The sequence below is a fragment of the Pelodiscus sinensis genome, chromosome 4 (genome assembly GCF_049634645.1).
Source record: "Pelodiscus sinensis isolate JC-2024 chromosome 4, ASM4963464v1, whole genome shotgun sequence".
In the NCBI taxonomy this organism is placed as follows: domain Eukaryota; kingdom Metazoa; phylum Chordata; order Testudines; family Trionychidae; genus Pelodiscus; species Pelodiscus sinensis.
Window position 1 is genome coordinate 43,605,455 of NC_134714.1, and position 13,686 is coordinate 43,619,140.

Here is a 13,686-nt window from a genome sequence, read left to right on the forward strand (position 1 = left end):
CGGTTACTTACCTTGTGACTGTTGTTCTTTGAGATGTGTTGCTCATGTCCATTCCACGGAGGTGTGTGCGTGCAGCATGCACGCATCGTCAGAAATTTTTTAGCACTACCTGTCAGCCAGCAGGGGAGCCTCTTGGAGTGGCACCGCTATATCAGCCCATATATACTCCTGTTGGCCCTCCACCCCCTTGGTTCCTTCTTTCCAGATCACTCTGAAGAAGGGAAGGTGGGCAGGATTTGGAATGGACATGAGCAACACATCTCAAAGAACAACAGTTACAAGGTAAGTAACTGTTCTTTCTTCTTCGAGTGATTGCTCATGTCCATTCCATGTAGGTGACTCCAAAGCAGAAACCCTACATGGCGAGGTCAGAGTTCTAACCTTCCACTGAATGGAGGACAGCTGTCCCCAGGGCATCATCCTCCCTTTCCTGGTGTGTCAATGCCTAGTGATTGGCAAAAGTGTGAACAGAGAACCATGTGGTGGCCCTGCAGATATCCAGGGGGACTTGAGCCACAAAAGCTGCTGAGGAAGCTTGACCTCTAGTAGAGTGGGCCGTGATGGAAGGAGCTAGAACCCCGGCCAGTGCATAGCACTCCCTAATACAGGCCGTCATCCAGGAAGAGATCCTTTGTGCAGAAACTGGCTGTCCTTTCAGCCATTCCGCAATAGCCACAAAGAGCTGAGGCAACCTGCGGAAGGGCTTCATTCTCTCTAAATGCTAAAGTCCTCCTGACGTCCAAAGTGTGTAATGCCTGTTCCTTACCAGATGCATGGGACTTAGGACATTTTCCTACCTGTTTTCTACCCTGTGACACATGAAAGTTGGACATTACTTGGGCAGGAAGGCAGGGTGGGGGCACAACCTGACTTTGTCCTTGAAGAAAACCCATCTATGGGGGGGGTCTGACATAAGAGCTCTCAACTCAGTCACACATCTGGCCGATGTTATGGCCACCAGGAGGGATAGCTTATGGGACAGGTGCAGCAGCGATCATGTTGCCAAAGGCTCAAAGGGAGGTCCCATAAGTTTAGACAGGACCAGGTTGAGATCCTACTGATGGACAGGTTGACCGACGTGCAGATAAAGCCTGTCCAGGCCTTTTAGAAATCTGTTCACCATCAGGTCCACGAAAAGGGTCTTACCTTTTTCGGATGGAAAGCTGAGATAGCCACTAGGTGGACCTTAATCGAGGAGAAGAATAACCTCTGTAACCTAAGATCCAGAAAGCAGTCCAGAAGCAGGGGGATTGGGGCATCTATAGCCAAAACCGCGCTCTGGGTAGTCCAGATATAGAACCGCTTCCACTTGGCAAAATATGTAGTCCTGGTGGAGGTTTTCCTACTACCCAATAGTACCTCCTGCACCAGAGCTGAGCACTGAAGACACTGCCGCCATCAGCCACGAAGCTTCCATGCTGTGAGGTGCAGGGAGCACAGGTCCGGGTGTCAGAGACTGCCGCAGTCCTGCGTGATCAGGTCCGGGGTCAGTGGGAGAGCCTATCATATGATAGGCTCAGGAAGGTCGAAAACCAGTGCTGCCTGGGCCATGCTGGGGAAATGAGAATCAGGGACACCCCGAATTCCTGCACCCACAAGAGTGATCTTAAGAGAATGGCAGGAACGCGTAGAGCAGACCCCTGGGCTACGGGGTGACTGGTGCATCTCCCCGAGATCCCCGCCTCAGCCACATGAGGGAGCAGAACCTCAGGCATTTCCTGTTCTGTCATGTGGCCAACAAGGGGAAAAAGCCCCACTTGTGGAAGATCCACAGGGCCACGTCCCCTCTGAGGGACCATTCATGGCCAGAGAAGGATCTGCTCAGCTGATCTGCCAGATCGTTCTGGGAGCCCAGTGCAGAGATCCCACAGATGAAGGCCTTCTTGACACTGGTCCATATACCTTGTATCCGCATACCTCCAAGGTGGGCTCCCCAACTTGCATCCAATGCATCTGTCACTAGCGGTGGGTTGGTAGAGGCCTGGAGAATGGTACTTAGGGGCATATCTCCTCCTCCTGGGTCCATCAGTCCAGGGAGCGAAGAGCTTGGAGGGAACCGTCATCACTCTGTCCGACGGGTGGAAGGATAGGTTGTGAGTCCATGCCATCCACATCTGCAGTGGGCATATGTGGAGCCTGATGTGTTGGATGACACACATGCATACGGCCATGAGACCCAGGTGCCGCATGCAAGTTCTGGCCATGGTTATTGGGAACGCCTACATGTCCCGAACGCCTGCCTTGATCACCAGGAAGCAGGATCTGGGGAGCAGGACCTTGCTGATGTGGAGTCCAGACTGGAACCCACAAACTGTCACTGGAGTGGGCATCAAGGTTGACTTGGACTCATTCAGGAGCATGCCCAACTCCCGGAAAAGTCCCCGGACTAAGGCGATATGGTCCCACACTTGGTTTGTGGAGTGCCCTCACAAGAGCCAGTCATCCAGATGTTTCCCTTTTTCCTCAGTGCGGCAGCTACGACAGCCATACACTTTGTGAAGGTCTATGGGGATGCAGAAATCCCAAAGGGGAAGGCCGTAAACTGATAGTGGTCCCTGCCTGCCATAAAGCGGAGGAACCAATGGTGGTGTGTTGCTATGGAAATGTAAAAATAGGCATCTTTTAGATAGAGAGCAGCGTACCAGTCTCTGGGAGCTAGGGAGGGAATAGCGGATGCCAGAGTCACCATCTTGAATTTGGTTTTGATGATAAAAGCATTGAGGTCACTGAGGTCCAGGATTGGGCAGAACCCACCCCCGGCTTTGGGGACCAGGAAATACAAGCCCTTGCCCAAGACCCCAGGTGTCCTTTGAGACCATGCAGACTTTGGTCTGTCTGCTCGGAGAACAGAGAGGGGACCTTGAAGGGGAGGTCCCGAATCATATTTTGGAGCCCCGGAGGCATCCCGGAACCTTGCAGCCAGGCCACCAACCCCGTGGCCATAGCGTGTGCTGTCGCATCGGCTGCTTCAAGGGCAGCCTGGAGCACGGTCATGGAGATTGCTCTGCCTTCCTCCGAGAGGGCTCTAAACTCGGGTCAAGAATCTCTGGGGAGCAGTTCGGCAAACTCAGCCCAGGTGCTGTAGCAATAGCGGGACAGCAGAACTTCCTGGATCGCAATGTGAAACTGAAGGCTTCTGGATGCATAGGCCTTTCTTCCTAACAGGTCCATCTTTTTGGCATCCCTGTTCTTAGGCATGGCAGCTGCCTGGCCCTGCATCTCCCTCTGGTTGACCACCTAGACTAGTGGTGCGCAAGCTGTGGGTCGCGACCCCCAAGGGGGTCGCAGATGTCTTCCCAGGGGGTTGTGGCACTTAGATCCAGCTGGCCAGGGGCTGGGCCCATCTGTTGGCAGCCGCACGGCGTTTAGATTCGGCTGACCAGGAGTTGGGCATGGCTGTGCAGCGCGGTGCTTAGATCCAGCCGGCCGGTGGCTGGGGCTGGCAATTGGGGCTGGGGCCTAGACAACCAGCGACCCTGGAAGCGAATGAGAGAAGAGGTATTTGTTCCCCTCCTGGGAAACAAAATACCACTGCTCGGCCCTCTTGTCCATTGGTGGAATCGAGGCTGCAGTATGCCAGAAGGACTTAGAGATTTTGGCCACTGTTTTGTTGATGAAGAGGACCACTCTGGTAGGTGTGTCGGGTTGCAAGATGTTGGTGGTGGGGTCAGAGTCCTCCGACACCCTCGCAGCCTGGACTCCCAGGCTTTGGGCCAGACAGCGAAGGAGGTCTTGGTGTGCCCTCGAGTCCATGGAGGGGAAAGTGTCACCCAGGGCTTCATCTGGAGAGGAAGAGGACCATCCCTTCGGGTCTGTCTCTGTGGAGGCCATGTCCTGCAAAGGGTCTTGAGAGGCCACAGACGAGGGTTAGACTCTGTGGCCCTCAGTCTCCAAAGGATGTGGGGAGGTCTGGCTTAGTGGGAGCGACTGCTCCGACGTGGGGGACCAAGTCAATGGGGTCACCGAAGGAGGTGCCCTGGAACCAGAGAAGATAGACTCCAGCCTAGAAGGGCCCGCACCCTGGCTCTGGTGGTAGGCCCATGGGGTCCAAAATGGCCACTGAGAAGGAGTTGGTGCCAGTGGGGGCCATGATTGCTGCATCCCCGGTGCCAGGACTGGCTGTGCCCACTGGTGCTGTTGCTAATGAGCAGAGGTACTGTGAATGGTGATGGGAATAGGACCTAGACCAGGATCTGGATCCCCTAGACGTCCATGTGGATTCTGCTTCTGAATCAGCTGAGGACTTCAAGGCCGACCAGGGTGGAGCTCAGGCCTTGGAGCTCAGGGTGGAGCTCAGGCACAGTAGGTGACCCTGCTGTTGGTGCATGTTGGGCCATTGACTCCAGCTTGCCTTAGTGCCGACGCGGGGGAAGGAGGAGAAGGCATGGTTGGACCCAGGCCCAGTGTTGAGCCCTGGGCAGAGCTGGGGGTCGCGGTGGCCAGTGCCGTACTCGGTGCTGCTTGAGGACCTTGTCCCGGTGCTGGGTCCAGTGCTGAGGCATGGGCCGGTGTTAAGATTGCCGCTGGTGCTGGTGCTGCAGGCAATGCCATTGGTGAGACAGCACCAGATCGGTGTTTCCCTCAATTCTGGTGCCAGGGCACTGGGTGCCCTAACCTCCGATCGGTGCTGACTGGGGTCTCAATCCTTGACTGAGGCTGGTGCCAAAGTAGGAGAGGGGGATAATTCAAGTAAGTCCTAACTGCTTTGAAGGCCTTGGGGGTCAAAGGTTCTGGGATGTCCCCCAATGGACTGGGGTCCCAGTGCAGACTAGGCTGTTTGCCCAGCTGAGATGGTCAAGGCTTGGCGCTCGATGGTGCCACATGCCCTACTTGAGGGCGCACAGAGGGCACGTGCCATGGAGGAGATCGACCCCTGCTGGGCCTCCTTTTTTTCCTGAGGCACCGGGAACTGGGAGCGATGCCAGGGTCTGTGCAGTGCCACTGAGGCATGCAAATGGCTTGAGCTTTCCCACACTGAGGCTGGTGTGCTCTGGGTCACCAGCGCCGGGTCAGAGGCCAGTGTGGGCTGCAAAACCTTCTCCATTAGGATGATATTTAGGCGTGACTCTCTCTCCCACTTAATGCACGGCTTGAACGCCTTACGGATTTAACAGGCCTCAGACAAGAGGGCCTCACCCATGCACTTAAGGCAGGCAGAACACGGCTCACTACAAGACATAGGCCTCTGGCACTTCTCACGGGGCTTGAAGCCTTGCGGCCTGGGCACGCCTTGCCACGGTGGGTCCTTAACCCAAGAAACACCACTTTACTATTTAAACAAAGAAAACTGATAAGAACCATAACTATGCTACTAGAACAAACAAGTTTAATGCTGGGTAATTGTGAAAGGGCACTTGCTAAACAAGAGCAGAAGCATGTTCCAACAATCCTTGTAGAACAAGATTTACAGGGACATCGGAATAGCGAGCCTGTTATATTTTGAAATAATGGGCTTGTTTCAAAGACACAGAATAGCTATTTTGGGATCCCAGAAGTATCCCAAAATAGCATCACAGTGTAGATGTACCGTAAGTGTATACATACAGGAGAAGGGGTAACATCCACAGTTGCCCCCACCATCCATGATATCTTCCCCAAAATTCCTCTCTCTGTGTCTGTGAGTGATAAGATTGTCTGCATAGGAACCCAGATGGTAGAACTTTGCTCTGAGAGAAAAAAGACACTGAAAAGTTAAAGGTCTCCATTACCATCCTTGAGATCGTCCAGTGTGTGAGTTCCAGCAATAAAAGGTGGTGAATTAGGGAGTATTGGAGATAGATGGGAGTCCATTGACTGAATGGGTCATGATTACTAATGGCACTCAGGACCCATGAGTGCTGGAGATTCGGGTTCACCTGCTGCTGATATATCACCCGTCAGGTACCAAAATATTTGTGGCACCAACGGACAGATAGTACCAACATGATGGTATTTGTATCTACAGAGATAAGAGGTACTGAAAATTCAGAGTACTCTAAGGTCAGTGTCAGGGGAATTGGATACTTAGGCTTACTTAGTACCGAGGAAACCATCAGATAAGGTGCTGTCAGGAAAGCTGTACATTCAACAATACTGGCCTGGAGAAATGGTTCCTCTTGCCCACTTCTCAGAACAATGAGAAGTGCTTAGTCAATTAAGTGTTTGTTCTTGGAAGAGCTTCAGCGCTATCCAGCCTTGCAGCTACCAAAATAATCCTTTTCCTCTATGGCCAAAAAAATTGAAGCTTCTGAGATAGCTGAACAACTGGGAGACAGAAGTCTTAGTAGGAACATGCTCCTTAAGAAAGAAATTGGACACACTCTAATCTTGGAACCCTTCAAGGAACTCCCTGGAGTCTTCCCCTTTGTGGGGGGCAGCTGAACCAAGATCAAAGGGATGCTGGATCTATCCAGAGACTGATGTGCTGGCTGAAGGGGATGTTTCCTCACCTGGCTCTGAAGCAGGGAAAAGGGAAAGCTCTATCATTAGCAGTCTCAAATTCATCTCCCAGTTCTTGCTTTAAGGATCAGACAGAAGTTATGTTTTTGGAGGTATGTGAAAATCTCCAAAGCAGTGAACACATTCGGAGTAGATGTTGCTAATCAGAATGGCCTCTCAGCAAGTAAGGCAACATTTGAATCCAGGTGAACTGGGTGTGCCTTTCCCAAGGAAGGCAAGACTTCCCAGAGGGAGGGAACAGGAACAAAACAAATCCTCCCAACTACTAAACTAAGTAGCAAACTATCTCAAAACTAAACTCACTAGGAGGAGGAAAAATAACTTTTTGTTGAAGCACATACAAGGCAGACATGCAAAAGGTCCATCTCAGGCTGAGAAAAGGAGTAAGAAACCGAGGACAATTCATCCAGGAAGCCCTACATAGTCTCGGTTTGGGGCATGAGAGAGTGTAGGGCTCATGCATGGGTTGAATGGACACTACTAATGAAAATTTCCAACTGAAGCTGTGTAGAAGGCATGCACTTATAAAGTGGAGCACTATCCCAGGAACCACCTTCAATTTCTGGGAGGGTTGGGCAGCCCTGTATCACCAATCTATCATTCCTAACAACAGTTTTATAAACCACTAACCAGGGATGTGCGTCTACCTGACCAAATCCCAAAGAGTCTCTTTTCCTCTGTATGCCTTGTTCTATGTAACTCTTGAATCTCCTCCCTTTCCTTCCATTGCATTATATTTCTGACTGAGAAACAGAAAGAATGCCCCTGAAAAACTAGCACTTAAAAAGAAGGGCTGCTAAACAACATAGAGGAGTGTCCTCTTCCATTCAGTGGCTAAGCATGACACATCAGTGGCATTCTTCTGCCTCTTTTCAGATCAAAAGAGTTAAGATACCAAAAACCAAACCAGCCCTCTACCCCACATCACCCTTCAGAGAAATGTAAAATATTATCAGGAGGGTGCCCTCCTAGCAAACACTTCTACACATTACAATCATTCAGATTTTCACACCCACAATTCCACATTTGTATAGCCTAATCACAGCTTACTAATACTGGCTTCCCTTTGTAGCATTCAACCCTACAAACATTTTTTCATTTCTTAATTCCCTTGAGTAGGGTATCACTCATTTGGGGGAGTCAAGGAAACAGACAACTTTCACAAACCAAACAAAAGATTTCAACACATTAAGAGAAGGAGTTACTCAGCTTACACAACAGTCCCCTTCACATCTAACACATTCACCGCCATTTCTACAACTAATTACATCCTGACCTGCCACTGAACATTCACACATCACTCCTCCACAAATCACCTTGTTCTACAGACCAACACACCAACTCACCATCTGTCTAAATACATGTGACAATTCAGAACACTTACTGATACACCCTTAACATATATACCTATCCAATTCATTCATATTGACCTACTCACAGTTCCATCTGTGCAACTGAATACACTCACCATCCCCAGAAGGCAATGATTCCACTCTTCAACACCTTCATCCATTATACCACATACAAATCTCAAAACTGAACACATCTACCCAAGCCTAATACAATATACCACACAAAACTGCACCCTTAGCATGAAGTTAAAGAGTTAAATTGAAGTTCCTACTGCACTCACCTACAAGGGTAAACATGTCCGAAATCATGCTAGCTTTGATCTTCAGGTCCAAAGGAGCATCGCTGTCCCCGTATGCAACAAGAGACAGGAGGAGTCAGTTATTTGGCAATTAGCGGAAAGTATCAATGCCTAACAGATTCCCTTTCATATTATGAGTGGATCAGTACTCAAGGAAGTACAAACAGAATGAAAGGTATGGGGAAAGTCTAGTTGGCTATATCTGTATCACAAAAATAGTGGATGAATTATGTCTACCTCTAAGCACTGTATCTGTTCAATTATTATCCTCTCCGCATTCCCTTCAGGCATCATTTGGGGAAGGGCGTCAGCTTTTCTTGGGAAGAGACTGCCTTTACATGTATCTCTACAACACACTTCAGAATGATCCATTATTAATGGGCTTACGGAGTGGATATTCTTTGCTGTTCCTTCTCATTGTGACCTGGATGTAACAGGGATCCTGGAGGAGTCCAGAGGGGGTTCCATTTTACTTTCTGGCTATTTCTTTGTTACTACTGCTAATAGCTCATTGCCTGACATCCTATTTGCCTTTGGATTTTTCCTATCCTCTCACACAAGTTGTTTCCAAATTCACAGTGCATCAGAGATCTGTTCCTTCCTCCCTCTCCCGGCAGCTATGAAATGCTGTGTGTATTGCTTCTTGCGTGTTACTGGAACATCCTTCTTTCTGGCCTCCCCAATACCCATTTTGCCTATACAGGCAGTCCCCGGGTTACGTACAAGATAGGGACTGTAGGTTTGTTCTTAAGTTGAATTTGTAGGTAAGTCGGAACTGGTACATATTGTACCCCAGGTGTCCCTGATTCAGCCGCTGCTGAAACTGACCAGCGACTGACTACAGGAAGCCCGAGGCAGAGCTGCTTTGCCCCGGGGTTCCTGGAATCAGCCGCTGATCAGTTTCAGCAGCAGCTGACTTGGGGACACCTGGGGTAGAGCAGCTGGGGTGCTGCCAGGTTGGTCCGCACAGCACCGAGGTGCGGCGCTGCGGGGACCAACCCGGCAGCGCCCCAGCTGCTCTGTCCCAGGCGTCCAGATTCAGCCGCTGTTGAAACTGACCAGCAGCAGCTGAATCGGACACGCCTGGGGCAGAGCAGCTGGAGTGCTGCTGGGTTGGTCTGGTAGCGCCGACCCTTGGCGCGGCAGGACCAACCCGGCAGCACCCCAGCTGCTCTACCCCAGGCGTCGGCAAGAAAAGCCTGGTCTGCTGGCGGGAGGAGGGGGGCGCACTAGCTGCGCCTCCCCCCAGCAGACCAGGGAGACGCGGAACGGCTTTTCTCGCCGCGGAGGACGCGGGCGGCGGGACTGCGGCACGTCTCGGCGGTCTCGCCGCCCATGTCTTCCGCGGCGAGAAAAGCCGCTCCGCGTCTCCCTGGTCTGCTGGGGGGAAGCGCCTCCCGCACCGCCGGAGGCAGCAATAGTGGGGAAGGCACCCCGCAATAGCTGCGCCCCCCCCCCCATTCATAACTAGGGGTCCAACTTACGTCGGATTGACGTAACCCGGGGACTTACTGTATTTTAAATCCATCCAGAATGCGGCCACTGAAATTACTTTTCTGCTCCAATGTTCCATGTATACATATGCCTGCATACCTAGTCTAGTATTATTGCATTCCTTCCTCTCTCCTGCTTTGCCATTGGTGCCAGCCTCTGTACCCCATTCATTTTCCACAGCACTGCAGAGTATGGTATCTTAATGGTACTACAATGAAGAACCAGGCTGCCCAAGGCCTCAGAGGCTAAGCCTTTTAGTCCATATGAATATCAGTTAAACTATGTGCATACATGTTTTGCATTTCCCCTTATATCTGATCCCGCATCTGTCTGAGCTCTTCAGGATCCATCTACTTTCTCTAATCATTTGTTCACTGCTCCTTAGCATCCATTGAGCTGTCATTTTATATGGATGATGGTTACTCTTTAACATTTGTATTGCAATAACACTCACTATACAAAGGATTTCACTCAGCTATGCCCTCTCAGGTCATGCACTTGGTGTGGCCAGAGATTCCACTAACTGTATTGAGGTCCCAACCTTTCCATTTTTTTGAAGCTGGGAATCACTTACCAGGCCAGAGATGGGGATAAGTTCACCTCCAGTAGCCAGGGCTTGAGAGTAGCATCAATAAGGACATCAAAACCATACAGCTCTGAAAACACAAATGTCATTTTCATACATGATAATGCACCAGAGAGCCCAGAGAATGCCCAATTTAAGCATCTGTTGTGATACTTCCATTAGCTGACTCATCCGAGACTTACTGATTCCTCCAGCTCAGATTCCCTCTCATATGGTAGTCTGGCTTCCCTAGAATGGAAGCTGAAGACACTAACAATTCTCAGAGAGTCCAGAAAACTAGTCCCAGGAAAAACTTAAAGAAGGATGAGACAGGGAAGGGAACAGACAGGATCAGCAGACAAAGGCAGAACAGAGAGGAAGAATTAGAGACACTTGCCTCCCCAAGACCTAGCTGTCCAGACTCCAGAATGTACAGAATTATGCTACTTACGTTTCTCCACACACACGCATAAAGCAGCACTCAAATCTCCCCATTTTCCGACACTTTCACTAACTCTGTTTTGTTTCCCAGATCCTGTTTAACACACAAGTTCACCCTCCTTGCTTTTAAAACCGTCCATTCACTGTTCTGGTCTGCCAGATGGATGTCAATTTTTTTTTTTTTTAAACCATCAGGGTACACCTACACTGCACGCTTATTTTGAAATAAGCTATTTTGGAAGATACATTCCAAAATAGCTTATTTCGGAATATAGCGTCCACACTACAGGGAAGCCTCAAAATTAGTCCTAGACAGGCTCCACTAATGTGGACATGCTATTTTGATTTAGAGCCCCAAGAAGCATAGTGAGGAGCTATTTTAAAATAGCAGCAGTGGAGCGTCCACACTGCAACTATTTCAAAATAGCTGTTTCGGAAGAGGCATTATTCCTCGCAGAATGAAGTTTACAGAAGTCAGAATAAGCCACCCATTATTTCAATTATATTTCGAAATAACGGAATTGCTGTGTAGATGCTCGCATTGTTATTTTGGAATAATGCTAGTTATCTTGAAATAATGGTGCAGTGTAGACGCACTCTCGTAGTCTCTCCATCTACTCATCTAGCACTAGCTTTATCTCTGTACTCGCACATAATGCCTACGTGGGTGTAAGATCTTTCTTCTCTGTATTTCCTACCATTTTCACAGCCTCCCACTAACTTCCCTTTACTGATGCTCCACCACTTTGCAAATCACTGTTTAAAAACAGCTACTCATCCTATCTTCTAAAATACTCTCTCACTCAGAATGTTTTACATGTGCTATAAGAACCTCTTTCTGGCAGGTCAGACTGACAGCAGCTTCCCAATTCCAAGACTGATTTTATTTCATTCTATAGAGCACACACTCTCATTTTGGGACACTACTTACAAGAAATATGGTACACAAATGTGACAGTCAATAAGTTGGCATGATAGTGAAGCCCTAGCACAAGACTTTAATGTTGGAGATAGTTAATATCTATGCAACTTATGCACTTTTTAAAACAACATTGCAGACATGGGATTGGAACAGGAAAAGGATTTCCATGGAATTGATCAATTCCCTAATACCTGGAACAGGAGCAACAGGATTAATGTGCCATGCTGCTTTCCTCTAATTCTGGCCCCAGCATTTTGTCACCTGCCTGACATCCATTTGATCTCTGAGGAACTGGACTATTCGACAAGATCCTCCTTTGCAGGCAGCTGTTCAAGAGCTCATAGTTCTTGTGATAGTAAGTTGCTAGGGAACTTGGAGGGGAAAGAAATGGCAGCACAATGTGAATGTTGCATGCATGTTTTTCTGAGCCCTGTAACCAGACACTGAGTGGGAAATGGCACAGAACTAATCAGTTGGCCCAGGCCAAGAAAGTAAGGCTGATCTGCATCTGAATTTCTTGTTTCCCAAGCTGGGAAGACTGTGGCAGGGAAGGAGGAGGAGGAGGTTTTAAGTGTGAACATTTGTTAAGGATTTTGGACAAAAAAAAAAAATCTCATTGATAGACTAAACACATTCTTCCAAAAGACAGGCTAGGCTAAAGTGAGGATCATATAGTTCCCAATGTACAAAGAAACCTGGGGAACAGCCAAGCAGCTAGACGGAAAAGATGTGGGTCAATAGCAGATGCTGGTTTGCAGCCTCTCATCCCCAAATACAGGACTAGAGAATAGCTTTGGTTTGGACTCCGACATCCTTTTCCCTGCTGCTTGGTTGTTTTTTCCATTCTCTCTCATGCCATTCACAGTACCTTAACTACCAGATTCACCTTCCATGCTCCTCTCTCCATCATTCTCTTCCATTTTTCCCCTTGTCCCATCCTTTTCCACCATCCCCTCAATGTCCCATCCCTCCTTTCCTTCACTCCTATAATCTCAGTAAGTCATCTTCTGAATAAGTGAAACTAAGAGGACCCTTGGCAGTCAGCAGCCTGACCATTCTTCTTGTATAGCATCTCTTTCCCCCACCCATGTCTCACTCATTCACATGCCAAGTCCTCTGAGGCAGGAACCACATCTCAAGTGTTTTTGTACATTGCTGTTGATGATTTCTAGGTTGCTCTTACACTTAGAGGATGGGGCAACTGTGCCTAACAGGTGACCAGGATTGGTCCGTTTTTCTTTTACAAGATATATAGTGGACAAAGAAGACAGTACCACAAAACACTTCCACACAGTTTTATAAAAGAAGAGTGAGCTACAATGGGAGAGGCAGTGTGGTACGGTCTTCGTTGTTTTTTAAATGATATGTACACTTTTGTGCTCTCTAAGTCAAGAGCAATGATGTTTTAAAACCCAGTGTTGCTTCTGTGTGTTATATGCTATGCCTATCATACGCACCAGAAGAGGTAATCTAGATTATCCCCATAGCTAGAGTTTAAGATATGGGAATGTCTGGTTGGTTGTCACTGGTGCCAAAAGCTGGACAGTTGGATCAAGTCGTCTTAGTTCTCTGGAGTGCTAAGCAGCTGACCCACACATTGTGATTGTGCCTAAAGATCCCGATTACAGGCACCATTCATACTCTTGATCTTTAAAGCAGCAGTTCTCAATCAGGGGTCCAAGGCCCCCAGGAGGCCAGGAGCTGATTACAAGGGCCATAGAGCTCTGCAGCTGAAGCATGGGGCCTCAGCTCCCAGCTCCCCATGGGGCTAAAACCAGAGCTGAAGCTGGGAGCAGAGCCATGAGTCTTCAGCCACAAGGCATGGTGCCCCTGCTGGGCCGAAGCCCAGACTCCCTACCTCAGAGTGGAAGCTCCAGCTCTCCCCCACCCAGTCGTTGAAGTTCAGAAGCTCTAAGCCCTGCAAGGCTAAAGTCTCATGCCTCTCCCCCCACCTCCATTGCTGAAGCCAGGAATCCACACTGGCTTGAAACATATGGGAACTTGCTGTCTGGATGACAGTCCAACAAGTGGAGTTCTGTTAGAAATGAGATATATAGCACAATGGACACCCTGCCCCTGACTGGTAACTACTACACACATTCCCCACTGGTTAAAAAAATAAATGGTGTCCCACATTCCTTAGAAGTGTTTCATCAACCTATGAGCCAGGACAAT

The 13,686-nt window shown here is 49.0% G+C and overlaps 1 protein-coding gene across 13 annotated transcripts in view; it reads right to left on the bottom strand.

The window, feature by feature from the left end:
- TTLL5 (tubulin tyrosine ligase like 5) overlaps positions 1-13,686 on the bottom strand; it is a 280,508-nt gene that overhangs the window by 201,964 nt on the left and 64,858 nt on the right. For 11 of the 13 annotated variants that reach the window (XR_012903377.1, XM_075926839.1, XM_075926845.1 and 8 more), the window contains 2 exons: positions 10,158-10,239; positions 8,072-8,133 (listed from right to left, as the gene is read on the bottom strand). The exons of the other annotated variants lie outside the window; for them this stretch is intronic. Coding sequence is in view for 10 of the 11 variants with exons in the window: in XM_075926839.1 (XP_075782954.1) it covers positions 8,072-8,133; positions 10,158-10,239 (144 nt within the window). In the remaining variant the exon portion in view is untranslated. The remainder of the gene's footprint in view (positions 1-8,071; positions 8,134-10,157; positions 10,240-13,686) is intronic. 13 annotated transcript variants of the gene reach the window in all.